The sequence below is a fragment of the Theropithecus gelada genome, chromosome 15, assembly GCF_003255815.1.
Source record: "Theropithecus gelada isolate Dixy chromosome 15, Tgel_1.0, whole genome shotgun sequence".
Classification (NCBI taxonomy): Eukaryota; Metazoa; Chordata; class Mammalia; order Primates; family Cercopithecidae; genus Theropithecus; species Theropithecus gelada.
In genome coordinates, this window is record NC_037683.1 from 43,545,319 (window position 1) to 43,570,363 (window position 25,045).

The 25,045-nt window shown below is 40.0% G+C and overlaps 1 protein-coding gene across 2 annotated transcripts in view; it reads right to left on the bottom strand.

Moving 5' to 3' along the window:
• The window catches only part of TDRD7 (tudor domain containing 7), an 81,687-nt gene that overhangs the window by 13,676 nt on the left and 42,966 nt on the right, over positions 1–25,045 (bottom strand). For both annotated transcript variants that reach the window (XM_025360631.1, XM_025360629.1), the window contains 8 exons: positions 21,162–21,748; positions 17,148–17,334; positions 11,058–11,169; positions 9,208–9,410; positions 8,077–8,211; positions 5,912–5,998; positions 2,798–2,932; positions 444–554 (listed from right to left, as the gene is read on the bottom strand). In XM_025360631.1, the coding sequence (XP_025216416.1) occupies positions 444–554; positions 2,798–2,932; positions 5,912–5,998; positions 8,077–8,211; positions 9,208–9,410; positions 11,058–11,169; positions 17,148–17,334; positions 21,162–21,748 (1,557 nt within the window). The remainder of the gene's footprint in view (positions 1–443; positions 555–2,797; positions 2,933–5,911; positions 5,999–8,076; positions 8,212–9,207; positions 9,411–11,057; positions 11,170–17,147; positions 17,335–21,161; positions 21,749–25,045) is intronic.

The window sequence follows — 25,045 nt, forward strand, 5'->3', positions numbered from 1 at the left end:
AGAGGCTAAAAACCACAATCATAAACAAATGATTTGTTTATAATCTATGCTACTTTATGAATAAAAAAGAAATAGAGGACTTATTTAAATGATCTTTAGAAACATTCATCAAGAGATCTGTGGTCCCCTGTTGGGGACTTAATTCCTTATCATGAAGCAAAATAGAAATTGAGAACCATCTCTTCTACATTAATAATGGGAAAAACTATAAGAAGGGTTTAAAAATAATACTGGAGACATAGGATAACTTCTTAAATAAAAAAGAATTAAGCCATAAAATATCTTACAGCTACACTTGTAGCCAATTTCCTGAATATAAAAAATGTGTTGGATGTGGAAGCATCCATTTTACAGTGAGATAAAATTCCTTCACAAAAACTAAACGAGCCCTGACAGCCGCCGGCTCCCTTTCTAAATGTATCAGGCCCAATAAGATAACTAACCTTAATGCTACAGTCCGAGCAATTCAAAACAGAATCTCTTAACCAAAGCACTGCATCTGGTGTCCACATGCCAATAGATTGTGGAAGATCTGCTAAACAGCACTTAATGGCCTGAAAAGAAAATATGATGGAAAAGTAAATACACCATGTTAAAATATCTAGTTATTAGTAACATTAATATTATTTTCCTACAAATCAAATGTTACCAAGATAGACAGCAAGCAACAACAGCTAATAATGACAATTACAGCTCTTGGTTTGAGCATCTGCTATGTTCCCAACTCTATTTATATAACTACTATTGTCTTTACTCCTTTATGAGCCAGGGCTTACCCCCAGCACTCCATATACTTCCCACCATACAATACTTCTGCATGACAGGTGTTGCAGCCCCATTTCACAGCTGGGGAAATGGACTCAGAAAGACTGCATAAGATACCAAAGTCGCAAAGACAGGGTTGGAACTTTTATCAAGGTCTACCCTCTACCTCAACTTAAAAAAAAACAAAAAAACTGTCATTTGGAGGAAATCTGACTCCTGCTGCTTCATTCAGCACTTCCTGAGTACCTCGTGGATACCAGGCACATTTGTTTGCCCTTTGAAGGAGGCTGTAATGAGAATTAAGGAGGGTGAGAAAAACTGAAATCCACAGGTCCCTAAAAGCCTCATATTCCCCAGTGTTTTTTAACTCCTACTGTCATTATACAAGCATCTGTAGAATGGCTACAGCAGAGGCTAAAAAGTGACCTCAGGGATTTCCTTCAGCTTCAAGCAAACCCTTGAATCAATGGAAGCAATTTTGTGAAGGGGATGAAACTCAGTTCCAGGATTCCTTTTCCTCTCTGAGCCCCTTCCTGTCTTCCTGCTTTCCTCCCTCAGGAGCTCTAAGTCTCTCGCTCTGCTGGCTGGATGTGGTACCTTTCTTGTTGGAGAGGAGGTCACTCAGAGCAGAGACAGCACACTTGAATATCTGCAGGGGCTGGGCAGGCAACGACGAGTGAGGCAGGCCCAATGGGGCCAGCAGAGGAGAAGGCCCCAAGCTCCTTAGGAGCACTGCCCCACAAGAAGAGTGCTCAGCAGAGTCAGATTTTCCAATTTGTCAAGAGAGAAGCTAGAAGCAGGATTTTTTGTGTGAAATTTTCTAATTTTAAAATGCTGGCAACCAATTCACATTTTTAAAATACTGTAAGAGCCAAGAGCCAAAACTCCGTATTTAAGGGTTGGCTTTGGCTGACAGTCCATTGGTCTGGTACTCTGATTTAGACTCTTGGAGAGATGCTGTGAGCCAGAGGCTTGGGCTAGCTGGTTTTTAAGGTTCTCCCAATCAGCAGTCTTCATATTTGTCAAATAATAAACCTAGATAAGGTTATGAAAAAAAAAGTTTAGTGATTGCTAATGCCGTAGCATACAGGTGGTACTGTTGCGGACTTTCAGACAGTCGCAGTGGTGGGGCAGATTCCCAACTGCCCTCCAGCCCAGGGGATCTTTTCCAGGTAAGGCTGGCCTTGCATGGCTGTTCCAACAAGAGGTATTATTAAGTCAGAGTAGCACTTAAAGGCCTATCAATTTCCAGAACTATGGCTGAGTAATGGACAGTAAAAATGATTTTGAAAAAAGCTTCTCTGTAATAGTCACAGCTAGAAAAAGCAATGGTGATGGGAGGGAGAGACATGTCAAAAGCCATGCTAATTATGGACAATGTTTTATTCACTGAGTTTGATGGCAGAAGATGTCTTCTTGAAAATATTAGTAAATGGGCATCTTGAAGTTGTAGAATACTGAATAGTTTTATTTTTTAAAAGACATTAATTTGTGCACAAAACCCTCTACTTCTCTTAAAGGTAGGGAGTAGTTCTAAAAAATTCAAAATATTCAAAATCCTTATCATCTGAACGTTCACGAATAAAGAAAGGATTGACTGAAGTTAATCTTTTAATTAAAATGTATGGTGGGGAAGTCACTAAGAAAATGATTATGTCTAAACAGATTTCCGAAGAAAATGGTTACCTAAACTAAAAACTCTAAAAATAAACATTTATACACAATATTCTGGAACTGTATATAAGTCAGTACTGGCATCTAATTATCAAAATGGAACCTGTAACTGGACAACACAGCTTAATGACTAGATGTTCTTGAAAACAAACATTTCTCAAACAACAGTCTGTAAATATGACTGGTCTTGTCTAAGTCAGCCACGTTTTACTTCTGAAAACTAGTAGACAACTACATTTGGACAATTTCCAATTTTCTTAAAAATTAATGAGACCAAAACTGAGAAGGCATCTTACAATAAGATTATGAACACATCCAAATCTGTTCCAGCAAATCTCCCAGGCTGGTAACATAGTACCTGAGGTGGTATTGCAATCATTTCTTGTAGGAACCGAGGTGGAATTTCCCTGAGCTCTGACACTTTCACAGATGTCACAGTGCCAGAGTCCAGGAACTGAACATCAAGAGCTCGGCTGCTGTGAACGTTTGTGATCTGAAATGAGATAAGTGTTGGCTAATTTATTAGCATATTCAAAAGACCAAAATGCTTCTGTGCAATTACATTTTGTACAATCCTGAATTGCATATTAAAAGCAACAGACTAACAATGTTAAAATTTTCCCTTAATGTAAAATGTATTCACATTATTATTATTATTATTATTATTATTATTATTATTATTTTGAGACGGAGTCTTGTTCTGTCGCCCAGGCTGGAGTGCAGTGCTGCAATCTTGGCTTGCTGCAACCTCCGACTCCCGGGTTCAAGTGATTCTCCTGCCTCCGCCTCCTGAGTAGCTGGGATTACAGGTGCCCACCACCCACCCAGCTAATTTTTTTGTATTTTTTAGTAGAGATGGGGTTTCACCATGTTGGCCAGGCTGGTCTCAAACTCCTGACCTCAAAAGATCCACCCATCTTGGCCTCCCAAAGTGCTGGGATTACAGGTGTGAGCCACTGCACCCAGCCTACTAAATACTGTTTTAGAGTAGAATTGCTTTCAACACCTAGTTAATCAGTAATAATCAGCAAACTGATAATAAACTGTAAAATAAGTATAGTAATATTTATTATTTCTCCAATTCTAGGACATGATTTATTATAAAATGATTTGATACATTATTATATACTGCTGATTATAAGATAAAGTCTGTTCTCCAAAATATTACAATATAAGGGAAAAACTATTGTTTTGGGGTCAAAACAATAATTACCTTTGCAATTATTTGTATAACTATCAAGAATAAATACATGATTAAACATAGGATCTGCTTTTCACTAATTATTTTTCCTTCCCTGACTTTCCACACATCACTAAGAGAATGAGTACTCAAACCTTTTGTCTACCTTGAAGGTAGACAATATACAATTTGATAGTAACAAAAATAATACTAGATATTTATCTAAAGTATTTGGACATACACCAAGAAGGCTTCTTTTTGCCAAAAATGCATAACCAAAATTTAAACATGAAGATACTCAAATTGAGAGATACTTTACAACATAAAACTATTCTTCAAAAAGTCAGGAACAGCAAAGAAAGGCTGAGTAACTGCCAGACTGGAGTATACTAAGAAGGCATGACAACTAAAGACAATGTGGGATCCAGATTGGATGCTGGAGCAGAAAAAGGACTTTGTGGGACAATTTGGGAAATGTATGTTCTGTGGATTAACTAACGGTTTTGTATTAATGTCAATTTCCTGGCTTTGAAAATTGTGCAATGGTTATATAGATATTAACATTTGCAGAAGGTAAAAGGCCAATGAGACCTCTTTGTGCTATTTTTGCAACTTGTAAAAAAGGAAAATTATTTCAAAATAAAAAGTTTAAAAAGTTGGTATGCATACACTTATATATTTTAAACTAAATCACACAGAACTTTAAGATCTGAAGAATGCCATGATCTTTTCAACGAGTCATGTTTTTGAAGCTTATACCTAGGCACATATCCCTTGGTCATATGACCCGAGATTTCAGTCTTCTGACATACATTCACATTAATAGCAATAATTACTTCAAAACTGCTACTCTCACTAAAGTAGACATGACCAAGTTTTATTTAAATAATGAAAAAAATCAATTCAAGTTTTCAATATGTTGCTGCGTAGCATTTAAAAAATTCATTAAAGCAATGATTCTTACCTTTTGGGGGTTGATTTGAGAATCTTACAAAATTATGCATACTTTTCCCCCAAAATATGTAATACAAGCACACAAACAATTTGCATACAATTCCAGGAGGGTTGAGGGACCCCCTGAAAGTTGAGGTCCTTGCATCTAGGTTAAGAACCTCTGTATCAAAGGAAAAAAAGAAAAAAAAAATCAAGCCAATGTTTTTCCTTAATTTTTTTTTTTCAGTTTTTTTTTTTTTTTCTCTTTGGTTTTGTAGAGATGGTATCTCACTATTGTGCCCAGGCTGGTTTCAAACTCCTGACATCAAGTCATCCTCCTGCCTTGGCCTCCCAAAGTGCTGGTATTACAGGTGTGTGCCACCTCAAACTAGATGAAAAGAGACAGAGGGAGGGAAAGCAACCACAAAAATCCAAAACCTGCGTTTTTAAAAACATACAGAAACACAGGATAAACCATAACAAAATGCCTTTCAAGTGCATAACTGAGCTTGCAAGAAAATAAGACAATTGTTAGTGACTAGACATAGAAGAGTATGTGAACATTAAAGCCAAAATAGTCCTAGGCAGGAGACATGGCCTTAGATCCAGGCAGGAGGGAGGGAGGATCTGACACTGCCCCATGAAGCCATAGTTCTTAAAGGGATATACTCTCAATAGAAGGACAACTTTGGACAGCAAATAAGCAAGATCTAGTAAAACTGAAGATATGCATTCCCAATACCTAGAAACTCCATTCCTATGTATGTACCCTGGAAGACACGGACAGGAAGGTTCAAAAAATTAGGAACGATCTAAATATCCATCATCAGGAAGATGGAGTGATAACGTTGGCATATTCATAGTGTTGAATCATACAGCAGTAAAAATAGATAAACTAGAGCTACACACATCAACATGAATGAATCTCACAAACATAATGAATGAAAAAGCATGACCAATACCTCTTACTACTTATATAAAGTTTGAAAATATTTATTCATTTATATTTATTCATTTACCTTTATATTCCATACACATATTCATTAATATATTTCCACTATTTATATATAAAAATATACAGTAAAAGTGTGTATCTACAAGTACAAATACAGTAAGAATATAAACAAGTAAGAATGAGAAAAAACAAATGAAACTGGGGTGGAGGCAGAAGAAAGGAGATGTAAACTTTCTTTGACCATAACTTCGACCAGGAAACTTCAACCATACTGGTCATGTTTTATTTCATAAACTGGTGATGAGTCTGTGAGTATTTATTCCATTTTAAAAAAAAAACCTATGTGTATATTTCAAATATTTCACAATAAGTTAAGATTAAAAAGCCAAGTGACTGATTTTTACCTCTACTCGTAACCATTTTCCTTTGCAATGGAAGAGGCAGATTTTCCCACAGAAGGGTAACGAAACAAAGCACTCGGAGGTCATGTGCTACAAAACAGAAATGCATGATACTCTTATTACTCTTAGCAAAGAGCATATTGCTACACCATTAGAAAAACAGATTGCTGTGGCACTGGCAGACTTAACCAACATGTAATCAGACTTCCTGTGAGCCCTTTCCCTGCAGGAAGCACGCTGCAATGGATGCAGCAAATACACAGGGTTATAATTTGTTGACATCAGTAGTTTACTCTCCCTACATGCACATGGCTCATAAATCAGCATTGTTAACATTTCTAAAAACATTAGCATAAGATCATTATGATTCACTTAGGTACTGGCTCCATCAGTTACACATGAAGAGAGGTGTTGAATCTGACAAAAAGGAGAGCAGCATGGATGAAAAGTGAGGAGGGTGCGCGAGCTGTCTGTAGGCCTATTCTTTTCATCTCTTCACATTTAGATGCAAAGATAACAGTTTTATAAATTAAATGTTCTCTCTTTTTTTTTTTTTCTTTTTTTTGAGATGGAGTCTCGCTCTGTCGCCCAGGCTGGAGGGCAGTGGCCGGATCTCCGCTCACTGCAAGCTCTGCCTCCCGGGTTCACGCCATTCTCCTGCCTTAGCCTCCCGAGTAGCTGGGACTACAGGCGCCCGCCACCTCGCCCGGCTAGTTTTTTGTATTTTTTAGTAGAGACGGGGTTTCACTGTGTTAGCCAGGATGGTCTCGATCTCCTGACCTTGTGATCCGCCCGTCTCGGCCTCCCAAAGTGCTGGGATGACAGGCTTGAGCCCCTGTGCCCAGCCCTAAATTAAACAAATTCTAAAAACAAAGAAATGTTATCAATAAAAATATGTATGTCAGTGCCAGTTAAATACCAACAAATCACAGCTGTAAAGATGAAGTCTCCTCTTCCGCTGTAGTTTGAAGTTGGGGGTACATGCCCATGGTCTCTTTCTGTTCAGGGTGTGTGTTTCTACTCTCCCCAAAGGCAATGTCTCACTTAGGTTACGAGTGCAGTAGGAAATATTGAGTCCTTTTCACCACCATAGGTTATAAGGACAACATCCATACAAATGAGTCACTGGAGTCAGCCAAGCTGGGGGTTTCAGATTTTTCAAAGATAGACTTAAAATTAAACCTCTGTAACACAGAACAAGATAAAGCTATAGGAATGTCAGTTCCAGACTGTACTTTGAACGCGGGTTTAAACTGATTCAGTGCATATTTTGGCCTACCTAATCTACATAAGACACTAGATTAGGTAGTGTAAGGGATACAGAAAATTGGTAAGGTACAGTCTATGCCCTCAAGAAGCATACACTCTAGAAAGGCAAATAAGTACCCAGATAGCTAACATGCAAACTGAACATGAATGCCCTGAGGGGCCTGATGTGCTTTGTGGGTTAGAGGGAAGGGTTCACTTCCAGGGACGAGGGGGTAAGGGCAGAAGTGGCAGTAGGGTTCAGTGATTTGGAAACCACAGCATATTCTGAAATATGACCATAATGTCCTAATGGAGGTAAGGAAACCATTTTAGAAACTTAAAGCACAATAAAACCTCTGCAGAGCTTGATTCAGAAAAAAATACTATAATTAAAGGATATGGAGCTTATTAATACAATTTGGACTGCAGAACCACATTTATCAGGTGGCAGGTTCTCAGGTCCATAAAGAGCTCAAGGAGTGATGTCTGAGGAGGAAGATGAAGGCAGAATTGAGGAGGAAAGTTTTATTATCCTCCTAAATTCCAAGGTTTCTCCTTGCCTGAGGCAGAAGAGTCAGCTGGCTCTAGCAGACGACTAGTCACAGGCAGCTGCACTGTGGCATCATCAACTGCATGTTATAAATAACACATCTACTGATTGCTGAGCACTTACTACATGACAGACACAGTGTCCTCAGGACAATCCTATAGGGTACACACTATTGCTATCTTCGTTTTACAATGCGGAAACCAGTGTTGCGTTTTTCTTTTAAAACTCTGAAGTCTGGAGCTCTTTACCTACTATTCTAGAGATTCCATTTCGGTCTACTAAAAAATTGTTCATACTTATGCAATTTAGTAAATTACTCTTGTCTGTAATTTTAGGGCTAATTTTAGAAGTAGAAGAGGTTCTGCTATACCTTGCAATGGAAGTAGTCCTCTATCTTATGTAGAAGGTCATTGAGCTTGTTCAGACCCTTACAAGGCACCTGGCAGTAGAGTGTCCCATCAGAGCAAATATTAGTTACTTTGACATTTGTGTACATGGCGTCAACCTATAACAGACAAAGGATACCTCGTGAATGCTTGAGAGCAGAATGCAGCTCTTACCTACCTAAAGGGTATCTACCTAAACATCCCATTACAAGTCTTTGCATTTTAAAATCTTTAAGTTAGAGTATATGTAAGATGAAATGCAATTTATAGCTTAAATGTACAAAACTAATCTAGATTCTTTTCTTTTTTAAAAGAAATGTCTAATATCATTTATGTCAAGCACAAAATAGACATTGTGCATACATTCCCACACTCCATTGTCTGGAAGGCCAAGACTATCTTTAACGTTGGTTTATTTTCTTATGATTTATTTAGAAAAAGAATTACATAAACCATGTTTTGCAACATTAACAGAAGTGAAAATAAACTCTCACAAAATCAAATCCTTTATCAGCCTACTTTCTAACCTGTGTCCTGAGGCCACATGAATTTGGGTAATTTTAAAAAACCATAATCAAAATTAATATTCAATTTTACCCATTTTTAGTCAAACCATAATAAAGACATTCACAGTGGTTCTACTTATTAAAACAGAAGTTTCCCATTGTTTCTATGAAGTCTTTAAAATGACCATTTTTAACATCTCATCCTATTCTCCTGAGTAGATATTCTATAATTTATTTAAAGGCTTCCTTCTTTTGGGGCATTTATGTTCTTCACATTAAAAAAATGTTAAAGCTAATAATAAACATCTTCATGGACCCAATTTTCCCTTCTTTTGTGTTATTTTTCCTTATTATCTTTACAAAATAATCTCATATAAAATCAATAGATGCTCTTTGTAGGAAATGGAAAATAAAAAATCTAGTTCCTAACAAACAATTACTCTGAACATTTTGGTATTTTTTTCCCTTCCAGCCCCACTCCCTCCTTTTTCCCCCTCAATGTAGATGTAATCTGTCTCTATCAATTGTTAGCCTAAAATATGTAATATTCTGGTGATTTTTCTCTCATACAAAATGTGTAACAAGTAACAACAGTGATCACAGTGGTACCTGCAGGTGAACCTCTAGTGACTTGTCACATATAGCCTTCAAGCAGGTGGCATTGATATTGATATCATCTTCTCCTGAGGTATCGTATAGAACAACAAGTGGAATGTCAGCTTTGTCAAGTATTTCCACTGCAAAGATCTTTCCACAAGTTAAAGACTCAACCACCTTCACTAGATCAGGGTCATCACTTAGGACTTCCAAGCCTGAAAAATATTGAATCTTTTAATTTCTACTTAATTAGCAAAATCATTTCAAGATGAATAGATGGATTGTGTCTGTTTTGACCATTATTAAAATTATAAGCCTACTGCAAAATTATTAAATTTTATATGAAAGCTTTGTCTTATAATCTTTCTCTTACCTCTTAGGTTTTAAAAAAATATAATGTAAATGCCCTTTTGAATGATACACTAAGGCAGGCAATCTTAAAACAGAGAAAAACGGATAATCAATCAATTTCCACCTTGGGAGAAACAGTCTTCACTTTATACAGGAACACATATTTAAAACCAAAAACCTAATACTTATGAGAAGCCATCAATCATGTCTTCCAGTCATATGCTTGTAATGCACTTCCTACATACATACAATTATTTTTCTTATAAAATGAACATTTATTGGAAATTGAGACAACCATATTATTTCTTTTTTACTGACCCTTAGGATACCAAAGAATCTTCTGATTTATCAAAGAGAGATTAAGTAGTGTTTAACATAACACAGGTATTAGGTGAATTTTGTTGTAGTCCAACTACTCTTTAAATTCTTAGAAAACTGTAGTTCCACATAATATATATGACAATTCTAAGTTACTGTATTAAATGAATTAAAACTAGCTCATATTTTCCCCAATGGTACTATAATGCCTATTTCCATATTTTCCTACTTTAAATCCACAAGCTAAAATTCAGACTCCTCCTGAGTTTTTTCTTTTTCTTGTTCTGTTCTCCAGACATAGAACTTTGAACTTTTCTCAAACATTTAATTTCAACACCCTAAATCCTGTTCTATGCTCTCGATACATTCTTTCCAACACCAACTTCTACAAGTTGTTAACAAGTTTTTAAAATTTCTTCAGGTTTATCTCACAGACAGGTAAGAGTCAAACCCAGCTCCTGTGACATAAGAATTCATCCCGCTGAGGAGGAGGCATTTTTTCAGAGTACTCATTTTCATGAAATGATTATGATCATTTTCTGCATTTGGCTCAAGTCCCCCTGGCATGGTGCATATTTCAATGCCTTTCCTTATCATGAACATGACCAATGTGTCCTCTGTCCTTTAAGTTTATCCCTACACGGCACTCTCATACATGTGGATTCCTCTGTTTCCTTAGGAGGAAGGAAAAGAACAATGATACATCTACTATGCCAGAAACTGCAAGTGATCTGTGATCAAACTCATGCTTGGGCATATGAGGGTGTGTCAGTCACACCCTCACAGCATCACCACAGTCCATCTCAGCAGGAAAAGGGCTGAGAGTCACCTCACAACATGCTGAACAACGTATTGAAACTGATCAAATGTCATGAAACAGGGCCTCCATCAATTGTTACTAGGGCAGTTAGAACAAGAAAACTCCCTTTAAGATGGCTAATAGACATTTTTATAAGAAATTATAATACGTTTTTATATATAACATAAAATATAAAAACATTACAACATTTTATAATGGTATCTTATAAAGAACATGAATTTAAACCTTTCAAGAAGTAACATATTATAACACGAGATACTTAGTCCATTTTAGGATTCAACCATCCAAATATATAACCATCCAAATATACCTTAAAAAAAAACAGGTAATAACCTATTGAAAAGGAGAGAGTTTTTTAAAAAGTTCCTCTTACCTGCAAGCTTACATTTTGTAGCTTGAAATGAGAGTGAACAAAACTTCGGGTTTAATTTGTATGCTTTGTTTTTTTCAACATTTTCACTAAAACCATAGTCAACATAGCATACCTAATGATTAAAAAAACACAATGTTTAGTTCTTTATCCTCTCTTTAACAAATCCATTTGATACATTTAATTGGCTCAATCTTATTCCATAATCAGCAAGCTGAGTGGCACAGTGGCACCTGGAAAAAGCTGGGGAGGTGCCCCTGACTTACCACAGAAGAGAAAGACTGGAGCTGAGACCAAGGAAACCAGAGCTCCTGGTTCCAGGCCCCAGTCTTCTACCTCACCCTCCTGCTTCAAAGGGAAGAACAAGACTGCTCAGCCCCGCCACCTTGCTGTTGCCAGTCTCTCAGCAGCCTATCTACCTGATTCTGCCAACTCTGCTCCCCTTCCCTTCGGTACTTTCATTATAACGCCTGCATCAGCTTATTCTTTTTTAAGTTACATATTTCCACCTGTTCCCTGGACAGCAGTGTTTGTTTCTATGGCAGGCATCATCCTTGTAGTATTTATCAGATTCTAAATCCCCAAAGCAGCATTTGTGATGCTTGCTCTCAGCTACAGTGCTTCCAGGGACCGAGATGCTTCATCAATGACAACAATGGTATCACTGCTGAACAGCATGGAATTCTAAACTGGAAAACAGGTGTACCTACTTTTTTCAAGGGTGTGAAGCTGGGTTAGGCCTTCTTTCAGCTCAGCAAAAGGCCCTAAGTCTGCTGAACAGAGGTCTGTGTTTGCAGAAACCTGCACAACTTTTCCTCACCATTAGCACAGATTGTTAAGAGCCTGGATATTATTTTTAAGAATATTTATAGAATCTTCAGTTTAAAAGGATTATATAAACACAAAGCCTTTTTTTGAGAAAAATAAAAATCTAGAAACATTAAGCTATGGTTTAGAATAACCAAGACTCTAAGGGAAAATGTTGAAAACCTAATATGCATCTCTAATTAAAGCAGATGATGGTTATTAAAAGAAACAAAGCAGACAAAACAACAAAAACCAGGGCAAAGTCTTGGCCTTAATACCAAGTAACATGAGGTGGGCTCCTTTCACTGCCTCCCTGAAAATAAAGTCCACAGGCCAGCTTCTTAGTACCTAGATTATGGTACTAAACACACGAAACAAAAACCCTCCCCAGCAGAGAATCTAAGGGAAAAAAGCAGAAGACACCATTAACTCCGTGTCCTGGCCATGTGATAAGCGGGCCTGTGGGGCCTGTCTACCTTGTATCAGAAAGATCATCTCTTAGAATCCACATCTGACTCAACACTGACTTAGGCCTAGATCGCTGGCAGGGCTGCATGTCAGGCAGCTGGCCATTTAAGTGCACAAGTCTATTTCTCCAATCCCAAATTAGCACCTGTTTTTGCTTCTCATAGGCCTCAGGAGTCAGGCAGCTCTCATTTCCCTTAATAGCTATCGCCACCTACAACTGAGATTCTGTTCTTCCCAGGCCCAAAATGGAGATAACGTGGTCTGACAATAGGACATAGCATGTGAAATCATGACTCCTGGGAAATTCAGAACATATTCTTAGCACAAGAACAGATTAAAGAATAACTGCTCCAAAGCTTCAAAGTGTTTCTGAACTGTTTGTGGCTTCTTTTTTTGTTTTTAATCATACATGTTTGTATGGCAACTGCAGTTTATAAAACACTTGTCCACGCATTGTCCAGTGTGACTCTCACCACACCCTGCCCTGTGTCCTTTGCTCTGTGAGGGCTCAGTAGCGCCTCTCTCTCTCTCTCTCTCTCTCTCTCTCTCTCTAATGTCCTGGGATCAGGGTCAGTAGTCACATAATCCCGGCATAAGGCCCCAGTCCATCCCTGGTTCTCTGGCACCATCAAGTGGCCAAAGGTCTCCCAGCACTACCTATCACCCAGCAGACTGCCCTGGGAAAAGGGCCTGGGTCAGGCCAAACTGGCGCCAGCCTCAGCGGGTGACCACATCTCCTGTTTCTCCTATTCACCAAGGATCTGACAGGGAAAGCAAGGAGGGAATCAGTACTTACCACCAGACAAAGTTCAATTCAAGCGAAGCAAGACTGGTGCTAAGTAGCTGGGGTTTCTCCAAATAAAGGGAGAAATCGTCTCTGTCAGCTTCATGGGGATGTGGGGAAAAAGTTTAGGCCTGGATTGCTACAATCACTGCTGTCCCAAGAGCTTGCTGCCGCACAAGATACCGAACTACCTTTTTCATTCTTCGCATCCAGCCCATAATTCTCAGCAGCAATGACGAGGCTGGTCACTCCCTTCGTCATGAGATGCTTTCTTTTTCTGGCTTCTGTGACACCACTCTCTTGGTTTTTCTTCTTTGGCCATCTTTACAGGCTTCTCTGCTCCCCTTATGCCTCCATGTAAATACTGAAAGGTATCAGGACCTGGTCCCAGGCCCCTCCTCCTCTCTACGTGTATTCTCTCTCTAGGTGATGTCACCTCGCCCTGTGATTTCACACGGCACCTATATGTACGTGTATTCTCTCTCTAGGTGATCTCACCTCGCCCTGTGATTTCACACGGCACCTATATGTACATATAGTCTCTCTCTAGGTGATCTCATCTCGCCCTGTGATTTCACACGGCACCTACATGTACATATAGTCTCTCTCTAGGTGATCTCATCTCGCCCTGTGATTTCACACAGCACCTATATGCTGATGCTTCCCAACCTGACACATCTCCAGTCCTAACTGCTCCCTGAGCTCCAAACTCATCCATGTGACATCTGATAGCTATTCTCAAACCTAGCAGGTCCTATGAAATTCTCAATTGTTCTCCACAACGGTTTTTCTGATGTCCCAATTTCAACAAATGGCACCAATATCCAATTGCTCAAGCCCCAAACCCAGCAGCTATCTTGAATCTTCTCTTCTGCTTACCATCCACTTCCAATAAGTGAGTGTCCTGTCAGTTCTATCTCCAAATATATCCTGAATCTCTTCCACTACCACCATCTTCACTAATCCAGGTTACAAGGTAGCTGGCTATTACAACAGCCACCTAACCAGTATTACTTTTCTTCTGTGCCCTACAATCCATTCCCCACAACAGTCCTAGAATGATTTCTGAAGCATCTAAACGAGATCACATCACTCTGCCTATCTCTTGCTTCAGAGTTATTTTCTATCATAGTGCCTTGGTTATTTCCTTCATTGTACTAAAATTGTTTTGTGTGTTTACCGTATGCTTGTTATCACTCTTTTCTCACTAGAATGTAAGCTTCTTGAGAACAAGGACTTGTATGTTTTGTTCTTGGCTCCAGGAAAAAGTGAAAAAGTGTATCAGGCAGATACAACATGATGAGAGTATCTGAATTTACAGATAAGCAATGAAGGAAGTTAAATAACTTTCCTAAGGCCACGCAGCTAGAAATGGCAGAGCTGAGACTCAGTTCTATCTGACATGAGAGCTTGAATTCCTGAAGTAGAAGGAGGGAGGGAGGGAAGAAAGTGATTGCCCTATAGACTTCAGACTGGGAAATATCCTTGTGGAATATCTGCATTATTTATCGGAAATATTGTTACACTGTTAATGTGTCACTAGGATTTACATATGATTCTTCTCTTCATAAGAAATCTCTGTGCCTTAAAATAGCTTAGCTTTTGTTGAACTTCCTAAGGGCCAGGGGAGTGAAATGGCCAGGAAATAGTTTATCTAGGAATGTTTAGGGATAGTTATCTCCTATCAACTAGAGACCCAGAGGAATGGAGGGACTTGACCAAAGGCACACACCCAGATACAGGCAGACTCAGGACTAGTGTCCAAGTCCTGTGTTCTCCATTGGCCCAGTGATCATCGTGGTCCTCAGCTTCTTCCAGGTATCAAACTTTATCTAAGTATAATTTATACTGAATAAAAGATACCCGTTTACAATACAGTTTGATGGGCTTTGACCAATGTATATATCCATATAATCATCAAAATAATCAACATATAGACCATTTACACCACTCCAACAGTTTCCTCTTGCCCTTTGCAATTAGCCCCCCTCCACCTCCTGTCCCAGGCAACCACTGATCTGATTTCTATCACTGCAGATGAATTTTACCTGCCTTTTTTTTTTTTTTTTTTTTTTTTTTTTTGNCGGATCTCAGCTCACTGCAAGCTCCGCCTCCCGGGTTCACGCCATTCTCCTGCTTCAGCCTCCCGAGTAGCTGGGACTACAGGCGCCCGCCACCTCGCCCGGCTAGTTTTTTGTATTTTTTAGAAGAGACGGGGTTTCACTGTGTTAGCCAGGATGGTCTCGATCTCCTGACCTCGTGATCTGCCCGTCTCGGCCTCTCAAAGTGCTGGGATTACAGGCTTGAGCCACCGTGCCCGGCTTACCTGCTCTTAGACATCATTTACACGAAATCATACACATTACTCTCTTGTGCCTGGCTTCTTTTGCTCAGCACAAAATCTGTGAGGTTTGTCCATGAAACTGTTTATATCAGTAGTAAATTCCTTTGTATTGTTGAACAGTGTTCCACTATATGAATAAACTATAATTTGTTTTTATGATTCACCTGTTGGTGAACATTTGGGCTGTGTCCAGTTTGGGGCTATTAATAATAATGCTACAACACACATGTATGTACAAGACACCTTGTGGGCCTTAGGGGTCATATGGTAAGTGTTCATAAGAAACTGGCAAACTATTTTCCAATTTTCAGATTTTTAAAGTCAGTCAAATTACTTAGAATTCGTGCCTCTGTAGATTCAGCTAGGAAATTTCCTAAATGCCTCTGCAGATGGGAAAGGGTGGCTGGGTGGTTGGGTGAGCTTACTTCTGGAGAGGGTCAGGGCCTCTCCTATTGAGCAATCTGCTAAGAAACAGCAGTATCCCTTTCTGACCTCCTAACTCCCACTTGTAGCGGAGGGGTTCAGTGGCCAGTAACTGAGGTACTTAAGCCTGGGTTCAGGGACTGGTCATTTGCACTCAGTGACACATATAGGATTACCAGCTGGCAGCTGATAGTGGCACACGGAATAAGGTTTTGTATTATGGAACAGAGGCTGTAGAAATAGAAACATATTTCCCTGCTTGCAAAATCTAGAGAAAACCAAAAGATCTTAGATACATTCCCCTCACAGTCTAAGAGTCCTCTGTAGAAATACAAGGGACTATAGAAGTGGGGAACGAGGGTCATCCTTCTACACAGTGTCCTTCCTATCATGAAGGGCAGAAATGAACCCAAGTCTTAAAAAGCATTTCCCTTTAGGGAAGGGAGACATCTTAACACTCGAGAAAGAAAAGACTTTTTCTCCCTCCAAATTCTCTATCAAGTAGCAGGCCCATGATTCAAAGGATAAATTCCAAACAGACATACAGCTTCCACCCAGATAGAAAGAAGTGACACATTAAAAATACACTAGTACAACTGACCACACAGCACATGGAGCTAATATATAATTTCTCTGCATGTTATTTGGGTGTTCCAAGGCCCTGAGACACTACCCTCAGGGAAACTGTGCTTCTTGGTCTCTGCAATGACAGTATGAAGAGGTAAAGGGCAGAGGCTGATATCCACGAATGGAGTCAAGCCCAGAAGAGTCTGCTGGGAAGAGAGTGGCAAACGGGCCCACTGGCCTTTTCAAGAGGGTGGAGAAGGCTACGCCGGGAGCAGCTGTGGAGAAGGACCTGTGTCTTGGCTACAGAAGAGGGAGAAGAAGAATTGTCTCCTTTGGTCTGTATGGCTTCCATCACTCCAAAGTACTGGCCTTGATAAGAAGCCCACAGAGTTCTGGTCAGTATTCATTATACATCCCCCGGGAATAGGAAGTACCCTTCCCTGATTGGATAATGGGTTATGAATACTCCCATGGGGAATTTATTTTTTTTAACTAAAACTCTTGAGATAATATGACTACCACAAATTTAAAGGCTGACAGGGATAACCTTTTACAGATATTATCTTTTTAACTTCCATTGAAAACTACATATAGTTATAAGATACAACATTTAAATTTGAAAAATGTAAAAAATATCTACATTTGGAAAATAATAAGGTATTTGTATCCATAATGCTATGACAAAGTAAACAGTGCTTGCCTTTATTTTGTTCTCTTCTGTTGAGATGACCTGTGCTCGTAACCAGGCGTCCTCCTCGGCATTTACGGCCAGCAACTGCCCAACATTCACGGCCTGGACTGGTATGACCTTAGGATTCTTACTGTAATATTCCTTCATCTCATCTTCCATTAATTCCTGAGCAGCAGAATAGTCTTTGCCCACATACCTGAATCAGTTAAAAGAAGAGAACGCAAATGAAGTAACCTAGAAGAAGAAAAGCAATAGGAATTTGTTTATGTCCTTCTGTTTTCTCTGCTGCCGTCTTTGGTTCCAGCCTCAGACTTGCTTATATCAACAGGGAGGAGAATGTGTATTCAGTGAAATACTTATCTCTTGAAAAAGAAGATAAGGGGGCTGGGCACAGTGGCTCACACCTGTAATCCCAGCACTTTGGGAGGCCGAGGCGGGTGGATTACAAGGTCAGGAGTTTGAGACCAGCCTGGCCAATATGGTGAAATCCCATCTCTACTAAAAATACAAAAATTAGCTGGTGTGGAGGTGGGTGCCTGTAGTCCCAGCTACTTGGGGGGCTGAGGCAGGAGATTTGCTTGAACCCGGGAGGTGGAGGTTGCAGGTTGCAGCGAGCCAAGATCACACCACTACACTCCAGCCTGGACGACAGAGTGAGACTCCCTCTCACCCTCTCAGATAAGGGATAATGGAGATTGCACAAAACACACACCAAACAACACAGCAAACGTTTGGTCCAACATATCCCACAACAAAAAAAAAAACATGGAGAAATCCAGACAACGAGAGGGCATAACAGGAAGCAGTGATAGTGTCCTCAGGAAGGACAAAGCTGAGAGAAGAGTCAGGAAGGGGAGAGAGGAGGAGACATGGAAAATGGAGACACCAAGGGAGGCCTGGAGGCCAGAGAAGCGAGGGTCGACGCTGGATCTTGACTAAGGCTGCTGGAAATCTTTACAGATTACTAAGAAGAGAATCTAGAACACAGTTTTGCCCTGACAAGGGCTGGGTCAAGCTTTGAAACTGCAATGAAATTTTACTAGAGGAAAAACAAAGCTTTACGTACACTAAACACAACAATGTGACACCGCCTCCAAACTTATTAAAGAATTTGAACACATTACAACAAAATGTTGACTTCTGATACCCTTAAAAGAGGTACCATATTCTAGTCAAATGTCTCTAAAATTGTATGCTTGTTGAGAAACATTTATTTTTCAGGATTATGTCCTTATTTCCTTCTACAATTTTCTACTGTTGACAACTGTGGTCACCTTGTTCCAGTTCATGTTATCAAAACAGGCTACTGTTTTCTTGCGCTTTAGTCCTCAGAGATGATTTCATCCAGGGTCTCCTTCTAGGGTGTAAAACCTGGCATATCAAGTTTGGGTCATGTAACAGAAGCTGTTCCAGTCATAGGATCAAGGCCTTTTTAGCTGGAAGGCTATACCCTTAACAGCACCAGCATCACTTGGCCCAGGAGATGGGGGAGATGCCACAAGAATCTTGTTCTTTGTATTGTTCCAGGTTTTACCCAGGCTCCAAGTGGGCCTGTAGAGCTCTAAGAAATGGTTCCTTTAGACTAATTCTATGTATTCTTGGTAATTATCACCAGGGCAGAAGATGCCATAGTCAAGCTATTCATTACAAGGGGCTGGGGGGGGGGGACACCTCAGAAAGTCCTATACAAAATGGAAACTATGTGCAATGGCTATTCTAAAATGAAATATTATATGCATATTATTGGCTTCAGAAATAACTGCAGAAGCTTTACCATACTCTTATAGTTTAAATTTATTTATTTATTTATTTATTTTTTTGAGACAGGGTTTCACTGCTATGCTACCTAGGTTGGACTCCTGGGCTCAAGCAATCCTCCCACCTCAGTCTGCTGAGTAGTTGGGAGGATGTGTATGTGCCACTGAGCCAGCTACTATCATTTAAATGTATTCAGCTTTGCAAATACTAAGGCATTGCCTGGAATGCAGTTGCACTCTTGGCTCTGAAGTCCTCCAGAAGGTCTGCAACTGCATCCAAGTGCCCATTTGCTGGGACCTAGAGTCTCACTGGGCCTCCCCCTAGCTCTGCTACGTAGCCCTGGGTGCTCAACTGGCAGAGGCCTGGGCTGCAGCCCTGATGTGGTGGCCTGCCAAACACAGGCTCCTGCCAGAGGGGAGGATGGTGACGAGAAATGGCTTGGGATCTGCAGGCAGCTTCTCTTCTCTTAAGCAGCCAGGAGAGAAGGAGGGCTGCACAGATAGAGGGAAGAGGGAGGGTGTTGGATGAGGCAGAGTACAGGACTGACATTACAGGTGTATGAGAGTGAGTAATGACGAGAATGAGGTCATATATTATCCTCAAATTACCTGAGCGAGGGGGGAAAAGAATGATGGATAGGTCAGTTTAGGGATGCCCTAAATATGAAGTTTTACAAAGTTAATTTTTGAGACAAGGGATTCCCATATTTGAGATGAGTGTTCTGCCATAGTACCCTCCAGGCGCTAATGAGCCAGAGATTCAGCTTCCAGTGCCTACTGCCTGCCTGGGTGAAGATGAGGGTACAGAACAGGGTTCAGTCTGGTGGAGGTTTGCAAAGTCTTGTGGGGAGGGCAGAAACCAATAACCTAGGGTCAGTCTAATGGCAGACATTACCCATCTTGCTTGCTGGTTGCCAGCCACTCTGCTGAACACATAAAATGCTGACACCAGGATTTAAATTCCTACTGGGAAAAGGTATTTAAATAATCTGAAGACCCTGGATACAATCATCCTGGAATAGATTAGAACCTTTCTACTAAAGTCTTAGAATTGATCCAGACTCCTGACAAACCTTGGTGTGAACAACAGAAACCATGTGATTGGTCCGGCCCGGTGCTTGGTCTCTGACTATGGCACCAACAATTACTGGTTAACAGATACCAAAAGATCCTGCCATGGAAGTTTCTTTATAGTATAGTTAAATGGTGAAAGGTGGCAATGTGGCCTTCAATATCTGTCCTTTCCTTCAATACAATAGTGAAACATATTGGGACCTCTAACCCTTAGCAACCTATTTATATCTTCAGGCCACACATCTTAGAATAAAAGCTTTATCCTCTCTAAACTTTCTGGAGGTTCTTCTAGTTTGAGCATCTGAAGATACTAGGTTCACTTTGTTATCTCCTCAGATTTCATTTGTTCAAATGGAAGAGCTTTAAATTTTTGAGCTCTTCTTTCATTGAAGGATTCTGATTATTTTTTGTGGTTCTTCTTTGGGCCTTTCCATTTCAGTTAGGGTCTCTGGAGGAGTGACAGCCCAAACCAAAGGATCACTTGGTTGAAGGAGCCCAGATTCTGTTTGCTTCAGCATTTTTCTGATCTGCCCAGACATGGCCACACCCTGGACTGGTGCCTCCAGGGGTTCAGCTACATAGATTCCCATTATTTTTCCCAAATGGAGACTGCAAATTATAGTCTGTCTGTATTTTCCATGTATTCTGCATTTTCTCCAAAAGTCCAAGACAGGTGCCTGGAGCTGGACTGTTTTTTGTTATTCTAGTTATTGTCAGCTACTTAGGCAATGATGTCTCCTCTCAGGCAACGATACTGAAAGACTCAAACAACAGATCCCCTTTGGGTCCAAGGTCTAATCTGATGTATTATACAAGGAAAGCAGCTCTGAGCTATTTTTACTTTTAGGAAATACTACATAGTCCCAGATTAAATAGTATTATGTAGCGTGTGGGGCACTTGCTTTTTCTGCGAACTAGGTATTGCTTTTGACATAATATAGTTACCATCAAGTTTTTGACATAAATCTTTTTTCAAGTTCATATTATCATTCCAATTTTTAAAGTTATTAGTAATCTTAGGATAGTTGTATATTTTGAACATTTAACAAATATTAATACATTATTAAGCCTCACTATAACTCTACAGAACTAAGAATATATTATTTTTCCTTTAACCCTCAGCATCCATGTGAAGAATAGTCAAGTGACAACAGTATATCAGAATCCTAAAGAATTAGAAAATGAAACTTGCCTGATAACCACTTCATTTGTGTTGCTCAGTTCAACCACCAACACAGATGGTGATGCTTCAGTTGGAATCATTAAAGGAGGAACTGTTATGTGCTCCATAAAGGTATTAGCGCTTTCAGCAATGTTTTCTTCTATCTGCAAATACTCTTGTTCAACCATAGCCTTGATATCATGATCACCATGTGCTTGCCCTGCATCCGTTTGGATTTTGTCAGTGGGCAATGGAAGTTTAGCATAGAGAATGGCCTTCTGAGGATTTCCAGAAATGTAGTCTATGGTGCATACATCAGAAAGTGAGGAAAGATTTTTTAAGGCATCCTCAGGGAATTTCACTTTGTACATTTCCTCAAATGCTTTTGGGAGTGCACTGGCCCAAAGGCCACTTGTGTATTTCACCAGCAGCTCTGCCACTTTTTCTTTAAAGTCTCCTGCCACAACTGTTGGACACCCTTTCAATGGTGGTGTTTGTTTGGGAGCAGGTAGTGGGGATGGAGGTACTTTCTCAGTGTCCAGTTCACTTCTCAAAAGCTGCTTTCTCTTAGCTGGATAAAGAAGTAAATCTTGGCCACCACTGCAAGGTTTCTCCACCTGAAATTTTTAAATAAAGCAAATGACAGATATTTCAGTGACTATAAACAACCCACAAGCACATTAATGTATTTTAAATTTGAGAGTCGTGCTGTTTTCAAATTAATCAAGTGTACATTTTACTCTTTTCAATTGCTAGGAATTTAATGCATTATCTTCACCTGCAAATAACACGAGCCACATTTCAGAAATAAACAGGAAAATAAAATAGTATTAAATTCACTTGTGCGGCATCGAGACTCCAGCTGCCCTAGAAAATCACGAGTGCTCGGCCCTGCAACGCGTACTCTCATTTAGTTGTCTCTGCCAAATCCAAAACAATAGCTTACAAAACTGACTGAAAATAAGTTGTGAAAAGGTATTAAAACTGTCAGGAATAAACCGCTGGGAAGAAAACTAGAAAATATTTAGACAAAATAGGAGTGCCATCTCTCTTCTTCCTGCAATAGCCTGAGAAAACCCTTGTCTTTCCATTATTTAGAAAAAGATGCTCCAGAGATAAAGTACAGTTTTAAAACCACCACAGCAGAAAGTTGAGCTGCAAGTGTTGTCACCCTAACGAACAAATATTAAAAATACCTGGCACTTGTATATCATCCAATCTTGAATTTTTGTTTGCATGCCATTCCTGAGAGGCACAGCTTGATGACATATTTTTATGTAAGAGAAGAAAGAGAAGAGAAACCGATGTATGGCATCATTTTTATCCCTGAGTTTTAAGCCTTTCTACTACTAGAGCAGGGGTCAGCTCTACTATTAGAGCATGGCCCAATGCAGTTCATGGCTCATGAGCTAAAGAATGATTTTTATACTTTCAAATGCTTGAAAAAAATTCAAAGAATTATTTCATAACTTGTAAAAATTACATGAAACTCAATATACATAAAGTTTTATTGGAACATAGTCATGCTCCTTTATTTACATATTCTCTCTGGCTGCTTTTGCTCTACAGTGGCACAGTTGAATAACTGTGATGGACTGCATCTGTCAGTTGCAGCTCTTGGCCTGCAGAGCCTACACATTTACCATGGACCTTTACAAAAGCAGTTTCTTGAACCCTGTACGAGACCATTAGACTGAAGTTAAAATTCCCCGCCTTCCAAAATGTTTCTATTTTGTTAGATCCTATTTTACCTACTCCTTAGCTGCAATTTAAATCCTTAGGGTAATAATTACAAGTTTACAGGAACCATGGTCCACCTAGAAGAACAGAATATTAAAGTATGCTGGTTAGGGAGCTTATTAGTAAAGAACACTGACTTTTTACTTCACTCTCCTCTTCATTCCTTTGCCAATGTATGCTTAAATTTCGAGGACTGAGGAAAACTTCTACACCTGGAAAGCCTAAAGCATCACTGAAAGTAGAGGTCTTATGGCACCTCCTGTAATCTGTGATGGTCTCCTGCTGGCACTCTGTGATCCCTCTAAGCGGCATGTTATATGATTGGCACAGTTTATGTCCCTTATTTTAAGCCATAGGGACACAAATAGTTGGAGCATTCCACATCTTTCTTTTTTTTTTTTTTTTTTTTTGAGACGGAGTCTCGCTCTGTCGCCCAGGCTGGAGTGCAGTGGCCGGATCTCAGCTCACTGCAAGCTCCGCCTCCCGGGTTTACGCCATTCTCCTGCCTCAGCCTCCCGAGTAGCTGGGACTACAGGCGTCCGCCACCTCGCCCGGCTAGTTTTTTGTATTTTTTAGTAGAGACGGGGTTTCACCGTGTTAGCCAGGATGGTCTCGATCTCCTGACCTAGTGATCCGCCCGTCTCGGCCTCCCAAAGTGCTGGGATTACAGGCTTGAGCCACCGCGCCCGGCCTTATTCCACATCTTTCTCTTGATGGTTAGTCTACTTCTCTAGAGACCCATTATGCACATAATCTGAAATCTTAAAATGCCAATCTTCGCTGCGCTTTATGACACTCAATAAGATACAAGAATACAGATTAGGTATCCAGAGGTTTGAAACGCATACTTTTGGAGTCAATGGAAAAAGAAAACAGCATTATAAGTGAGTGATTAACTTGTCATATAAAACCCCAATTAGTGTAGTCAGTCATGCATCACTTAATGATGGGAATACATTCTCAGAAACATGTTGTCCGTTTGTTGTGCAAACATCATAGCGTGTACTTATACAAACCTAAATGGTATAGTCTACTCCATGATACAGGTGCATTATAATCTTTTTTTCCTTCTAAAAAAAATGGGATAAATGTGCAGAACGTGCAGGTTTGTTACACAGGTATACATTTGCCATAGTGGTTTGCTACACTTATCAACCTGCCCTCTAACTTCCTTCCCCTCAACCACTACCCCCTAACAGGCCCTGGTATGTGTCGTTCCCCTCTCTGTATCCATGTGTTCTCAATGTTCAACTCCCACTTAGGAGTGAGAACATGTGGTGTTTGGTTTTCTGTTCCCGTGTGAGTTTGCTGAGGATGATGGCTTCCAGTTTCATCCATGTCCCCACAAAGGACATGATCTCATTCCTTTCTATTGCTGCACAGTATTCCATAGTGTGTATGCACCATTTTCTTTATCCAGGCTATCACTGACGGGCATTTCGGTTGGTTCCATGTCTTTGCTATTGTAAAGAGCACTGCAATAAACATACTTTGTGGCCGGGCGCGGTGGCTCACGCCTGTAATCCCAGCACTTTGGGAGGCCAAGGCGGGCAGATCATGAGGTCAGGAGTTCGAGACCAGCCTGACCAACATAGTGAAACCCTGTCTCCACTAAAAATGCAAAATATTAGCTGGGTGTGGTGGCAGGTGCCTGTAATCCCAACTACTTGGGAGGCTGATGCAAGAGAATCACTTGAACCCGGGAGGCGGAGGTTGCAGTGAGCAGAGATCATGCCATTGCATGCCAGCCCAGGTGACAGTGCGAGATTCTGTCTCAATATATATATATGTGTGTGTGTGTGTGTTTATAGTAGAATGATTTATATTCCTTTGGGTATATACCCAGTAATGGAACTGCTGGGTCAAATGTATTTCTGATTCTAGATCCTTGAGGAATCGCTGCCATAATGTCTTCCATAATGGTTGAACTAACTTTCATTCCTATCAACAGTGTAAAAGTGTTCCTATTTCTCCACAGTCTCACTAGCATTGTTTCTTGACTGTTTAATAATTGCCATTCTGACTGGCATGAGATGGTGTCTCATTATGGTTGGTTTTGATTAGCATTTCTCTGATGATCAGTGATGTTGAGCTTTTTTCATGTTTGTTGGCTGTGTAAATGTCTTCTTTTGAGAAGTGTCTGTTCATATCCTTTGCCCACTTTTTGATGGGGT